At 40.7% G+C, this 14,527-nt stretch overlaps 2 protein-coding genes across 3 annotated transcripts in view; one reads left to right on the forward strand and one right to left on the reverse strand.

The window, feature by feature from the left end:
* Nucleotides 1–9,325, forward strand: part of LOC136431095 (protein FAM53A-like) — a 107,038-nt gene extending 97,713 nt beyond the window's left edge. For both annotated transcript variants that reach the window (XM_066422320.1, XM_066422321.1), the window contains exon 6: nucleotides 5,171–9,325. In XM_066422320.1, the coding sequence (XP_066278417.1) occupies nucleotides 5,171–5,542 (372 nt within the window). In that variant the 3' untranslated portion in view covers nucleotides 5,543–9,325. The remainder of the gene's footprint in view (nucleotides 1–5,170) is intronic.
* A 1,168-nt stretch (nucleotides 9,326–10,493) lies between these two features.
* On the reverse strand, nucleotides 10,494–14,220 carry LOC136431096 (protein DPCD-like). The gene is made up of 6 exons (XM_066422322.1): nucleotides 14,089–14,220; nucleotides 13,023–13,103; nucleotides 12,401–12,525; nucleotides 12,055–12,188; nucleotides 11,703–11,805; nucleotides 10,494–11,350 (listed from the first exon to the last, which is right to left on the reverse strand). Exons 1-6 carry the CDS (start codon nucleotides 14,207–14,209, stop codon nucleotides 11,246–11,248), a joined length of 669 nt encoding a protein of 222 aa, XP_066278419.1. The 5' UTR covers nucleotides 14,210–14,220; the 3' UTR covers nucleotides 10,494–11,245.
* Nucleotides 14,221–14,527: the final 307 nt, after the last annotated feature.

Below are 14,527 nucleotides of genomic sequence, written 5' to 3' on the forward strand. Positions count from 1 at the left end.
GTAACAGTTACTTGATACAAGACGTTGTACATGTACATGTTCACCAGTTATGACAACATTGGAAGGGTTTTAGTGCTCTGATGTGGTTCAAAGGAGAGGAGTATTGCTGCAATAATTGGAGTAGACACAAACTCAAATTTTCTAATTTGTAGCCTGTAAGAAGCTCCAGTTGTAATGAAGAAAAACACTTCCGAGGATAACGTTTGAAGTGTCTAACTTTCTTCAGGTTTATGCGGGACCATTTTGTACCTGGCCAATCAATTGCAACTCAATCCACAGACATGTACAAACTCCCTGGAGTCATTCACATTTAAGGTGGGGAAGATGGTTTCCGTTTTGGCTGTTCTGATAGAGGCTGATTTTATGGTCATTTACAATGTGGCAATCTAAATTCATGGCTGTGGGGAGGAACACGGAATTGCGCACTGGTCATTTGAATGTTATGTGCCAATAACCGGATGTGCTTGTCACCTTAAATTTGTCTCATGCTTCAATGTTTTCTGTTCAGGACAAAGTTTTTTTGAGAAAAATCTTTTGTTTCCTGTTTATTTGAGATGGATGTAATTTTTAGCAAATGGGCAGATTTTGGAACAATTTATATTAATCACCACAAAGTGATAAAGAAGCCTAATTAATAGAGAAATGAAAGGGGAGTCTGATTTCAAGAGGTTGGAAAGATCCCATTAAGAAAAGAATTAAAGACATCTCATTTTCAAAGGTATTACATTAATAAGGCAACCCTCTTTTGATAAATTGTTGAAAGAAGTTTGCCTGGAATCTACTATTTTTGGATGACAAATCTGCCATATACTGTAACTGGTAACTTGTGATATTAAGAACCATGCGTCAGTCAGCAATCCTCTGATTTATTCCCATGCACTTCCACTATGACAGCAGCACTTATTTTTATGTCTAGCCAGATAAAGCAACAAACCATGCATATCCCTTCCATGTACATGTACATCTTTTGATGGACTTTCCCCCTCGCAAGAAAACTGATTCAGAAGCTTTTCATTTTTCCATGTATATTATGGGGAAACAAATTGCTCTGCACAGATGGGACAAATTGTATAGACTCCTTTCTGGCAATTTAAGAATTTTACAGACTAGAGGATGGGAGACAGTATGGTTCCAACTTCCACCCATAAATCATGCTGATTTTCTGCTAGATAGTCCAGGCATAGGTTGACACACACTATTTGTAAATGTACCTTTCACAGCAGTGTTCTTTCAATATGGCCTGATGAAAAAAAAATCCAGTCTGGCAGCTGAACAACAGGGGGCATTAGATATCAAAGGGTCTCCTGTTGGACCTACTGGCGATGTACACTAATAAGGCGGAAGGTTACAGGGAACAGGAGCCCAGGGAACACCAATCAGTGCCTTGTGCTACAGGCTCCATAATGATTTTGTGCCTTTGGTATATTTTAGAAAGTGATTCTTGAAGAGAGGGACTCAGAATACTTCACAAATGTCTTGAAAGTCTGGGAATTGGAAAGGATGGTGGCTGCTTCTTGATTAATGTCTTTCAACATAACTCAAGATGGTCCTCCATGGCAGGCACTTAAGGCCAGATGTTAGGGGAAAGTTAAATTGCAAGACATCAGTAGACATCTTGATACACTAGGGAATGATATATTTTGCATTGATCCAGATGAAATGTGTCAAAAAGGTCAAAAGGACAGCATCAGCTCAACATATTCATCCTGCTGATTGATTCCCATGATACATTTGTATATATCACATCCACCATTTCCATCCTGTAAGACAAGTAATGTCTCTAGTTGGTTTACTTCTGGGACAAACAGGAAAGCTTTTGAATGCTTGGGTTCCTTCAGGACCGTTGAGTGTGACATTGTCTAACTTGCAGCAAATGTGTAGAGGCAGTTTTGCAACAAAGCGATTTATATCATTATCAAAAATGTGAATGGAACACTTTTCCAGGCCGTAGAAAGGCTCCGTGACTTACTTCATCTATTTCATGTCTGACTTAACTTTCTACTTTTCTCCCTTTCTGTCCAACAAGCAGACTTTTTACTCGGTAACATGGCTTTTTACCAGTAAGATCAGAATTGATCCCTGTAGAAGCTTCACATAAACATGCTTGTTTCATCACATCAACCACAGTGACTGAGAACCACATCAGATAAAAGTAATGTATGGACAGCAGGCTGTTTTTGAACATCGGCCAGAAGCACTATCTCTGTTAAGTGGTGCTCTCTGGTACTGGAAAATTAGGCCAGATCCACAATATTTTGGGACCCCCCCATTTGTTACTGGAGTTTGATGAAACTTTGTTTAATGGTGATAACATTTTAGTGGAGACAAGCTGTCTGTGTGACTCCTCAGAAGGTGGAGCGTGATCAGCTGTCAATCCCACTCTAACTAAACCTGCCTCTGGATGGACTCTGTGCCCTTGACACTACATTGGCAAGGTGACTTTCTGTACTCCTGATTCAATTTTCAATTTCCATGTACTCCTCTTTCCCTGTCAATGGCTGTATTCCATCAGTCGTGTAATTTTGCGGGTATAGTACAGGCAGAACTTGGCCCAGCTTTCAGTTTCACTTCTTTTCAATGCAATGCTCTTTAATTTACAGCATATTTGAGCAGGCAGAAACACTGTATGAAACTGTGATAAAGAACTTGTCATGTAAGTTTGGTAATGGCCAAACCCATTGGTTCGCAGTTAACATTGCAGCTTGTGCTTTAACATACTTCAAAAGTACCATTTTATGACTGACTGATGGCAGTTTATTGAAAAATTCCTGTCACAAATTTAAAATCTGAACAAAATAACAGTCTGACTGATTGAATAGATGTGTGACAAGATCGTAACATAGTACATTTACAAGGACAGCCCAGCTACTTGGTAGGTTTCGGCAGTCTGAATGAAAAACAAGAAAAGGATTGGCAAAAGAAAAATAAGGTATGATGAACCCATTAGGCAACCAAGAGAGTAAGTGTTGCAGAAAACACATTGGGTATTTATCATTCCTCACCCCAACTGGAATTGATTACCAGTTGTTTGATGAATTTGACACATGGAAGTGACCAGTGTCTTTGCGCTATCCTGTCCCGGTGCCGGTGTGTCTGGTTCTCTGATGCCGGAGCGGTGGCGTTAAGGCCACGTGTTACACTTTGCAGCTTCGTCTCGGCACCTGCTGTACCAGCTTGCCACTCCTGTGATTACAGCGGTGTCGGCTTTGATCAGAGAATCAACGAATCAGAGACTGATTGGTGCGAGGTGCCTCTGGTGCCTGACAGTCTGTCCTGATATTGCACCAGGAACAGATAGATCCCCTCCGCCCCTCCTCCAGAGACTAACTGCTCAGGGTAAAAACTGGGGTGGAACATTTTTTGACCAAGAGCCTGCCAGTCCTGACTTGCCATTGGGACTGTGCACACTCTGTCAAGTCTGACACACTTCTACATCCTTCTATACACTGGTTTGTTGATTTATTAACACATTAGAGGAAATTATGAGCAGTTAAGCAACATGCAGCTTCAAATCCTATAAATGTCTGCAGGTGGGGTAAGAGACCCTGCAGTGTCCATAATTATTGCTTACCTTTAATGAGTTGCAATGAAATATCAACTTAGTAACACTATGACTGATACATTCCTTTTGAATGATAAACTATGAATGGAACCTACCCAATGGTGGATATGGAAAGAAAATGGCTACAACATCAGCATCAGCCAACTGACTGACAGAAGCCAGCTTAGGGTGTCAGATTCTGGCAACCGCTGTAGAATTGAGCAGATTATCAGGTAAAACTGATGCCAGTCCTGTAAGGTAAAACCCTTTACATCAAGTGAATTTCAAGACCATTCCTGCTAATGTTGCATTCAGCTGCTTAAATTGGTTAACTAATATAGTGTTCTGATGATATGTGTTGTGGTCCAGTGGTTAGCAATACGCTGTTTGAATCACACAGCCAGAGGTTGCATTTGAATTTTAGTTCTATATTTGAATGTACATGTCATCATCAGTAGTTGGGGTTGGCAATTGAAAACACTGTCGTGTACTTTACACCGTCCAAACTTTGAGAAGATTATGTACCTACATATACGTGATGTAACATTAGCTTGGAGCAACACATTTAGCAATTTGCTTGGGGGTGGTACATATTTCTTTAACAGTATCTCAGTGACATAAAAGACCAGGGCATTCCTGAAATGTAACCCCTTAAGCCAGCACTGCACTTTGATTTTCAGAATAGCTCACAGGAAGATCCAAAGAGGCTTTCAAGTACAACACAATTACTAGCAGCCCCTTTGCTTTAGTGGCATAGATTCTGCATCTACAACATGGGATTGTATTGACTTTCTCTGTCATTTCAAGGGCATAGAGAACTCAACTGGGTTGGGTTGGTTGACCTCATATATATGTTTACCATTGATTTTGACAAGGAGGCTGTGCTTCAAGTAGCAGTTGTCAATGTTTATTTACTTTTTGGCCAGTTAGTTTGCGAACAGGATTGTTTGTATGCTGTAGGATAACTCAGACAGTGACTGATGAATTTTCAGGATTTTTTTCTTCTTTGTAGGCTTATAGCAATAAATGATGAAGCACCCTTGCTGCTTCCTTTAAGACTGCATACTATTACTGTCAGTCAGTAGTAATATGCATCTTACATCGCATATTAAACTTAAAGTTACATGTAAATATACATCTTTTGGGAGAACTTTGTTGCCCTGGAAGGCAATCTGTTTTCTGAAATTCACTGCTTTTCCCATTGGCTTGGTACTGCCCTAAGATGATGGTTGTGATATGACTGTCTCTGTGCTTGGGGCCTGGTGGATGTCATGATGGAATTAAGCAGCTTAGACTCCATCTCTAATGGTATCCAGGAGTGGTGGATTATGGGTCATTGACTCCGTTTCTAAAGCCCTACCAATTTGATTCCTTGCTTCTAGGGATATTCATCCTGACCTGAATTTGTAATTTGCTCCAAAATAGATACATACACTATACAAGTATCGGTATCTGTCTGTGTGTCTGTTGGCATCTATATTTTAGGTAGTCAGTTGTTACCAATTATTTTTTCAGTCATTCCATGCATGCATGTGAAGGTGTGTTGTAAATGAAGTTCCGATGAAGATGGGAGAGGATTAACAAGAAATTGGTCTATGTCTAATTCTTGCTCTTCTTTGTGTTTTCCAGAACATCAGGAGTTCTCGCAGCCTGGCTTCTTTCTTCATCGACTCCGAGTTCTTTCTTGGCTTGAAGCCCATCATGTCCTCCCCCTGTGACTCCACCCTTTCCAGCGTCATGATAACCCCCTCACAGAGCCCCACAAAGGACCTTGAGGAGAACAAAGACAGGGAGAAGACACCAGCAGACCTGGTCACCATGACAGCATGTGTGGATGAAATAATCCCGAGTGGGGACGAGGGGGAGGCGGAAGATGCTGAGGACAGCGGGACAGAAGGAGGAGACAGTGCGGAGTGTGACAGAGGGGGCTGCGGCAGCTTTGAAGAAACCATCTTCCCTATCGATGATGAAATTGACATTGACCAGATTGAGAGAAACTGAAAGATGTGGGCCGACTTGGTATGATAAGCTTTCCGTGAGCAGAAGGTTTGTGATTGTACAGATGGAAAGCGATACCACAAGTTTTGCATCAGATAACATTACCTCATATGTGATGGGTGATTTGTACATGATAGTTCACCAGTAAAGGACACAGTGTGTTGTGACGATGTGTGGCTGCCGTGAGAGAGGGCAGAGAGAAGAACCAGGGAAAAGTCTATTTTTGTGAAGACGATTGATAGGAAAACAGGGTGTGACTTCCAAGGTCAGGTTTGAGAAAAGGTCAAGTTTTCCCAGCCAACATTAGACAGAAGTTTAGCCTCAGATTGAAAGCTGTTCCCACACTATGAAAGGTCATAGCTTTGCAAGCTCTTCCAGTTTTGCCTTTAAAACCAATCACATTTTGAAACTTGCTTTATCTTCTGAGCTACCTTTGACTGTATCAAATGTTAAGTGGCTTGAACGTTCACTTGATATTTTGATTGTTTCTCTTTTATGACAATGACCTGACCTTGTGTCTAAGAGACAACACAGTGAGTTAGTCACAATGTCATTGTCACAAGAAGTCATGACCTTTCATACTAGTACCTCAAAAGGACCCATTTCCCATGAAAACAAATAATGTGAAAGTTGCTGCTAGTTTTTTACCCGTTTCTAAACGCACCTCTCTGTGTTCCCGAAAGTTGACAGCTTGTTGAAGTATAAACTCTTTCTCCAAACTACATGTAATCTCCACGTTCACCCTGAAGGGTGAGGGAAATTGACTACTCTAACCATGGTCAGGTGTTTGATTGATACCATGTTCGTGTAGTGCACCAGTATTGATGGTCAAGTAGGGCTTACTGGCTGTTGGTGGGACACATACTGTTTGAAGGACTGGCGTTTTCTGCATTTTTTCTTAACCTCACTAGGTGACATTTCTGCTTGGCTGCCTTTTTTTCAACTTCTCATCTACTGTATTGAAAAGGTAAATCTGTTCTGATTTAACTTTGTTTAGCTACCTTAAAGAAAGAGATTTGATATAGGTCTTTGAAAAGGGTGACAATAGTTTGACAAAACATCCCTCAAAACTTTCCAGACAGATGCAATTAGCCATTCTTTCCCTTTCTGTTGTTAAGCCACGCCTACCAGTATATGTCACACACAGCTCTGGAGAAGAAAGCAGGTGATTAAGATGAAATGAAGTAGTTCTGTGGGGCAAGTTTGCAGCAAAGTCTTTGGAGCCCAACATACGGTGTATCGGCCATTGTCAATTACTGTAAGGTGTGTTAAAATGAAAAAATGACAATGAAATAATATCACTCTACAAAACTCTATGGCAGGGAAACATGGCAGAAGTAAAGTGTTTGTACAGATTGTTTGATGGAAGCACCGAGGAAAATGATCTGGTTCTGTTGTTGATTTATCAATGGCTGTATGGCAAGAGTTTATGATGGTAATAATATATGTGATGTTGTTATGAAAATGTTATGATAAACAAATGTTGTGTAGATGACCTGTAGTTGGAATCAGAGGCAGCTCTTGAAATGGTGAGCTTGTTCTGTATTAGAAAGTAGACCCATTTCACCAATTATCAATGGTTAATGCAGGGAAGAAAAGTAACTGTAGCTTACACTGGTCCATTCTATGAATGTTTGAAAAACACTAATACCAGCAAACTGAGAAGAAATGGTACCACAATTCCTCAGGAAAATAATAGCATGTTCAGAGTTTCGACACTTTAAAATAAACAGCAAATTTTGCGTTGGAAGTTGTAATGACCTGTGCACAAGGAGTGGAAATGCCATTGCTTCTACAGCATGGGGTGCATGGCAGCAGCAGGATAGGGGGAAGACTATATGTACATGTGCACAATAAATTTTGTATGCTTCAATAATATGAGTAGCACATGTATAGCTCTGCAGAAGAGTAACACTAGACTGGCTGCATGTGATGCGTATCTTACCCAGTCCATTATATCCAGTGCAGTACACCAGTGACTGCCACAGAAAATATTTGCAGTTTGTAGCCGCTTGGTTTAACTACAAGCGTTGCATTGCGTGTTTCATTTTTGTGTGTTCAACCAGACTTTGGGACAGGGACCTGTGAAGTAGCCTGTCTTTTGCCTGCTGGTAGTGTGTTCTACAGGTTGTGCTGTTTTGAGCCTGAGCGTGTTTTATGGAAATTTCTTTCTTGGTGTACGGAGACAAAAAAAGTTGTGTGGTTCTGTATATCTATATTCAATGTTGTCAAGTAAGGAATGTGTCCCAGCTGCTTGGCAAGGTCACGGTTTGACATTTTGACCTCTCAACTGTAACCTTAGGTTCAAGGTATAGGTCATAGGTTGATTTCCATGTTGGACTGCTTTAAGCACAGTATTTGTTAAACCTTTAACTTTGCCAAGCAGCCAGGACCCACATAGATAGGGTGTTCCAATTGAAGAAAACAAAGTGATTTTATAGAAAAAGTTTGAGATTTGTATCTCAGTAGTGATGACGTTTTATGGTATGAAGAGTAGATGACCACTGTTGACCTCATGTGGTCTCTCTAGGACTGTGAAGAAGTTCTGCATGCAGAATGACGACGTTTGCATGAATTCTACATTCCTCTTTGGCAGGAACAAACCACTACAAGAGCTGGTTTTGAATCAGTGCCTGTTTCGGGATAGTGTCAGTTCAAATTTAAACACTGGACAAAGTCATGTCAAGTAAGAAAGGACAAAATTGTTATTACAGAGGAATTATCTGGCTGCAAATTGGAAAGAGGCAATTTTGAAGAAAAATTATTCCTCTATTTTTCACTTTACTCCCTTCCCAGGCCTCTGTGTAGACCCAAGAATTTAAAGTGTTGTAAACCACTTTGTCAATGAAATTAAGCATTATACCCCAACTACAACAGGCACCATCTACACATGTAGTATTTCCCAATGGCACTGATACAGCTCTTGTGGATTACTGTTACTGTCTCCATTGATTAACCAATACCACATTCCATGTGCATCATGTTCATGCAAATGCGCACGGGTAGCGTGACCAAAGGCTTGAGAAAAGCAAGACTCCAGGTTCTGAAAACACAAACATGCTGTTTATAAATGTCCCCAGCACCAAACTTTCCAGCTCCAAAATGCTCCAATATTTCAGGGGTTTTGGCCTTTTAGACAGACGATATTTGGATAAAAGTCACAGTTTGTCTTGGGTACAAAGTGTGGCTTTGATTTCAGTCTAAAACCATCCCCACTTCCACAAGATCACATCCGTGATGTTTAAACTTATGACTGTGACGAGGAGCATTTATTCGTCCCTGTATGAAAGTGCTGATGTAACAGTTTGTGACATGACTGTTTTAGCCCGGAGCAAAAGCACGAAAGTGTCTGGATATTTCTCAAGTCTCGGGTTGATTTTTTGTTTGTGTGTTGCACCCAACGGACCTTATCCCACCACAGAGTTGTTGTGTGGTACACTGTTTATTTGTAGACATATTTATGTTGACTATAAAAAAAAAAGTAAATACTATATGTTATAGCTATAATTATGCCGAGTGCTTTGACTTGATTAGTATGATTTTATAAAGGAAAAACTGACCTAGAAGATTAGCCTTTAGTTGAGTTGCAGTAAGTTGGAATGACTAGACAATTAAGAAACAAGATGAGAGAGTAGGAACTAGTTTGCCATGATTTGTATATTTGTAATGAGATACGAGGTTTCCGACCTACATGACGGTGCGTTTCCCGTGTTTGTGGGAAGATTGCTTGAGAGAAATGCTGTATTTTTGTGTGGACTTGAGAAGAGAGCTTTCTCACTGAGAAAACATTGTGTCAGTTCGTCATCATTGTGTTGTCTGAGTTTTCACACAAACCTTATCTTTCTGCTACATGTACTTCCATTTCAACCAGACATAACCTAGAGATGTGGACGATTAATCCTAGCGGTGTATGTTTAGACTTTCAACAAAACAGTGGATGGAAAGACAAAGGTCTCTCTCACCAACCATTGCAGAACTTTCTATCAATTTGCTGTTGTAGCCCCATATTGTGCAACGGGTCGAGGGATACTTTTTAATTCAGTGATGAAGGAAAATATTATCTGCAACCAGAGGGAGGAGCTACCATGAAAACCCATGTATTTCTAGCAGCCATAGTTTAGCTCTCAGTCCACCAATCTTAAAGTTCTTTCCACCTGTGAGAAACGTTTCATTGACATTTACTTGTATTCCTATCATTAGACCAGAGGCTTTTACACTGCACATGTAGCCATCAATCCACCATCATCTGATGCCATTATTTCATGAGAAACAGAGCAAAGTCAGTAAACCTTCAGCTTGTGTTGTATGTTTGAGCTACATCAGTTCCATCCGAATACTGACGTCAAACCTTTCTCACCAGCAGCCATCTCGAACTGTTGGGTGGTATCACTGGAGCGTGGCTGTTATCAGACCTCCGCACCTGTTGGGAAGCTGCCCAAATATTGGTTTGTAGTTCATAAAGCAAGAAGAAATCAAAGCACATCCACCCATGTGCAAAGAAATCCCTGCGACGAAGCGATGTTACAGCCCTACTGTAACACTGATGTTATGGCCTCTGGTGTTACTGGAGGAAAGGAAATGACTGAAACTTGTAAGCTAGGGCAGGCAGGAATTCAAAGTTTTGTAGAAATGGTGCACTTAACTGTCAGGCACTCGACAAAAGAAATCCTTTCCAAACATCAATGCTGATGAGGATGGATGGGAGGACGGATATTGCCAAGCTTCGGCTAAAACATAGGCTGGGCATAGTGGAGGTGAAGTGAGGGAAATAAGCAGCCTTTTGGAAGGACTGCTGCATTTGGTGTCTGATCACATGTTAGGAGTGAAGGTTAACTTGTTCAAAACTACAAATATATCTGGCTCTTCATTGTAAAAAAGTTTTAAAAAGATGCTGTAAGTGTTATTTAACTGTTATTTACCTACATCCACTACTCAATAACACCCCAGATCTCTCTTATCTTTCTGAGTTTATTTGACCTCAAAAAGCGCATCTGACAATGCAATGAATATCCATTTCTAGCTAGTACATATTTGGAACATATTCGAGTGAAAAAATATAAAGCCTGTACAATAACAATTTACAACACTTCAAAGCAAAAGTTACCCTTGCATCAGAACAAACAGACAACTATACAAACCTATGAGTATGACAATCATGATTACACGCTGTGCAGTACTTCATGCATACACATTTAGCGTTACATAGTAACATTGAAGTTCAGTCCCTTAAAATGTAACTAGATGTCCCCCCAACCCCCTGCCGCCATAAGAGGGACTCTCCCCATACCTACAGCATATTACCCTGGGTGCCAGCCCTCGCAAGTCAGCTCTCCCCCAACCCCGTTATGATCCAGCCGGCCAACATCCAGTGTATTCCCCAACCTTCCTACGCCGGGTATGTGTTTTTTTCCAGCAAGAGGAGCTGGATGCTGGGGGGATGGCTGGATATTGGAGGGATACCCGGATGTTGAGGGGCAAATGAAAAAATCATGGCTGGCCCCCAGGGTAAAAACATATCTCCTCCCCAAAAAGATGGCTAGGCTAGGCTAGGAATGTAAATCACTTCTCTTTCACAATTTCATGAGCCTGGTCTCTAAAACAACTTTAAAAGTAAAAAAGATTAATAGTAGAAATTCTTTTGGCAATGACCAAATCTTTAACAAAACTTAATTTATGCATCTATTGTGTTATAAACCTAACTACTCCTTAGCTAGGGTTACATTCGACATCTCCGTCCCTGGATGCCTTGAGCTTCTTCAGCTCCTGAAGCACCTGTCGCTCCATCTCCAGCACAACTGCAGGCTTCTCGTACTGCAGGAAACACAGCAAACACGACACAGTTTAGCTCAGCAAGGTCGTCTCTTATTGTCTTCTCAGCACAACAAGCCCTTTGATAATCTTTTTTACTTCATGTTACCAGTAATCTCTGACATCTACAGACTTCTAATTACACTAATGACGTTTCATATCATCACAATTATCACATGACCATCAAGATCACCTTCCTGTAGATAATTTGATGAAGGTTTTAATTTGATCCAGGTAATAAGATACGCAAAGTAACAGTTACTTATCAAGCAACTGGATAAGAGTTTATCCAGTTGCTTGAGTAACTGTTGCTTTATATATATACAAAATTGATCGTGTTTTGTAGTTTACTGACCGTGATGACCAGTGTGTTGTTAGCATGTGCATAGTTCACGGCCCTCTGCTCTAAGGGAAGACCTGCCCTGTCCATGTCTGGAATAGGGAACTTCTTGTAGTACCTAAGAGGAAAGAAAATCTGTCAGTCTGACACTGTAGTAGTCCCACATCATTGAACACAAAAAATTACAGTTTATTAACGATGAAATCAGAAAGACAAGTGCAAAGTTTTTGTCAGAAATAATTGTTAAAACAAATGACCTTCTGGTAAAGGGCTGAAGCACCCAACATCCTAAACTCTAGATGGGGTTGTTGTTGTGGAAGAGGGGTTGTTTTTGTCAGAAATAATTGCTCAAACAAGATAACCTTACTTTTTGTTGGTTGTTCTGACAATGACGCATCTGTTGTCGGTGTCTACTGTGATGTTGTAAGTTTCTACTGGATATGGAAGGTTCCGGATTCTCCACATGAATGCTTTTTTGGTATCTCTTCTTGTAAAAATGGGCTGGAAAATAAACAACATTACATCATTTAGCACCAAGTTGCATTGATGAACTTCACATCACAACAATTGATACAGTCAAAACTGCTGACATATCATATCAGTCATCATCGTGGATAAAAAGCTCCCTCTATTGGTTTACCCAAGAACAGCAGATCTACAACAAATTGACAACAGTAGCAAACCAGTACATGAAGGTGGGTGTGAAAACCTACATTACTGCTGCTTTCCACCATTCCCTGTGTCTCCATAGCAGCAGGGCGAAACACCTGGGGGTCACCGACCTCTATCTCCCATGTACCTGCACCCCCCAATGTTCCCTTTTTCCTCCACTTTCTTACTGTGGGAAGAGATAAATTGAAGGATTTTATAAAAGAAATGATTTTACAGAAAAAATGGGATCATTGGCCTTTCACTGTCTCGGAAAAAGAAGTCGAACCCATCATCATCATCGTTCCTCCTCTTTCGAGGTGCAGCAAGAGAAGTTCGTCCTCTCAGTTGAACCCAATAAGTTAGAACTTAATGTCAGTAGTTAAGACTATAGTAGTCACATGTTTTACTGTTCATCATTGTCTGTCCGTCCTGTCTGTGTTACATGTACTTACAATTAGCCTACAGGCAGGAACTTGCAATAAACTTTATCGTTATTATAAAAATATCATGAAAAAAAAGATAAAATTTTTATGTCATCGAGCCTCAAACAAACTGTTACACTCTGGCAGTCTGGCTAGATACTGTCTAGCAACCTTGCTGACGTCAGATGGGTAAATGCCTTGTTCTTCGCTTGGCATCACGTTTTTCACTATGTGAGACTAGCAATTAGTAATAAATACTTACACAAGAGATCGTTGGTCTTCACATCATATTCTTCTGCCATCTCCTTGCCATCTGGAAACTTGAAATGAACTTTTTTCTTCCCTGGACAGAAAAGAACAGTGAGGCATGTCACACATCATAAGCATTTGCTTGATATACTTGTAACATATCAACTTTGCATCTTTTCCAACAGCTCAGGACATAATGATGTACCAACCCCTCTCATGCAACCAACAACACATACAACCCTGTCTAGAATTAAGGTTTCCTAAGATTTTAACATGGTTTGATGAGAATGTAGGTAGTGCAGATTTTTGTGCAGTTTGACTTTTACTGACACTTTAGTTAGAGACACTGGAATTGAATATGAACACTTTGAAAAAATTATGCTTGATAGGGCAATGTGGAGTGAAAATATACTTCTTGTTTGATGATGATGATGAGTGCAGATTTTGGACACTTCAGCCCTTTACCAACTCGGGACCACAGCTAATCAGAACAACTCAGCTCAACACCCTGACCCTAACCCTGGCCGAGTTACCTTTTAATAGGACATCTCGGTGTAGAACTAGAAGGCATCTTCTTGCCTGTTAGGGGTGTTGGGCCGAGTTGACCGGGCCAAGCCGAATTGACCTGATCATGATCCCAAAGATTTGTATGCTGGTAGTGCATGCAGTGTTTTCCACCATTTTCACACAAAGTGTATACAGAGACATAGAAACAGAGTGAAAACGGTTGAAAACACCGCACTACCGGCATGCAAATACAGTATGTGTACTTCACTATGAAGCTGTACTGAGACTCTCTCATCAGGAACACCCAGATGTCCTGATATTCACATTACTAAGAATCGACACAGCAGGCTATTTGTCAAGCATTTGAACTGACTGTCGTAACAAAAGCAATAAATTATACGAAGCAAAAACATTTTCATATACGTGACGTTACCGCCCCCCTCCCCAGGCCTATTGCAACTTGTATCTAATGCAATCATATAGACGTTGATCGACTCAGGCATGCTACATGATTATCAATACAGCTTTATACAATACTGTAGCTATTGAGTATTAACATTTGGCCCCCTCACCGTCCTGAACAAGCGCAGTTTTTTCCGCTGACTGCAGGTAACTTAACCAGTCATTGGGCGACGCCATGTTGGATCCTAGTGCACTCTGGGGCTTCGGGAAGCTTCTAGCGGCAGTTACCATGGCAACCGACAGGTGAGCCCTGGACCAAATCGACCTGTTATAACTTATACATCATCAAACTTTTTCTGAATCATGAAATTCCCTTCGGCAATTCCACTTCGACCATAATTTTCGTTCCTTGCTATTTGAAACGTTCACTATATCATGATGCTATTATTAAAACTATCAAAATGGGATTGGACTAAATTTGGACATTGTCTCGATGGTCCGTAAGAATGGATGTAGGAAGAAACAGTGTGAACCGAAATCATTAGTATCTGGCCAAATGTGTGAACAGTGCATGCCTTCTCTCCCTCCAATGATAGTATCAGCATCCTT

The sequence above is a fragment of the Branchiostoma lanceolatum genome, chromosome 3 (assembly GCF_035083965.1).
Source record: "Branchiostoma lanceolatum isolate klBraLanc5 chromosome 3, klBraLanc5.hap2, whole genome shotgun sequence".
Lineage (NCBI taxonomy): Eukaryota > Metazoa > Chordata > Leptocardii > Amphioxiformes > Branchiostomatidae > Branchiostoma > Branchiostoma lanceolatum.

Coding starts and splice junctions, on each gene's coding strand:
- LOC136431096 (XM_066422322.1), bottom strand. CDS start 14,209: ATGGTAACTGCCGCTAGAAGCTTCCCGAAGCCCCAGAGTGCACTAGGA. Junction 13,104..14,088: donor AACTGCGCTTGTTCAGGACG/GTGAGGGGGCCA, acceptor TTTTCTGTCCAG/GGAAGAAAAAAGTTCATTTC. Junction 12,526..13,022: donor GAAGACCAACGATCTCTTGT/GTAAGTATTTAT, acceptor CTCTTCCCACAG/TAAGAAAGTGGAGGAAAAAG.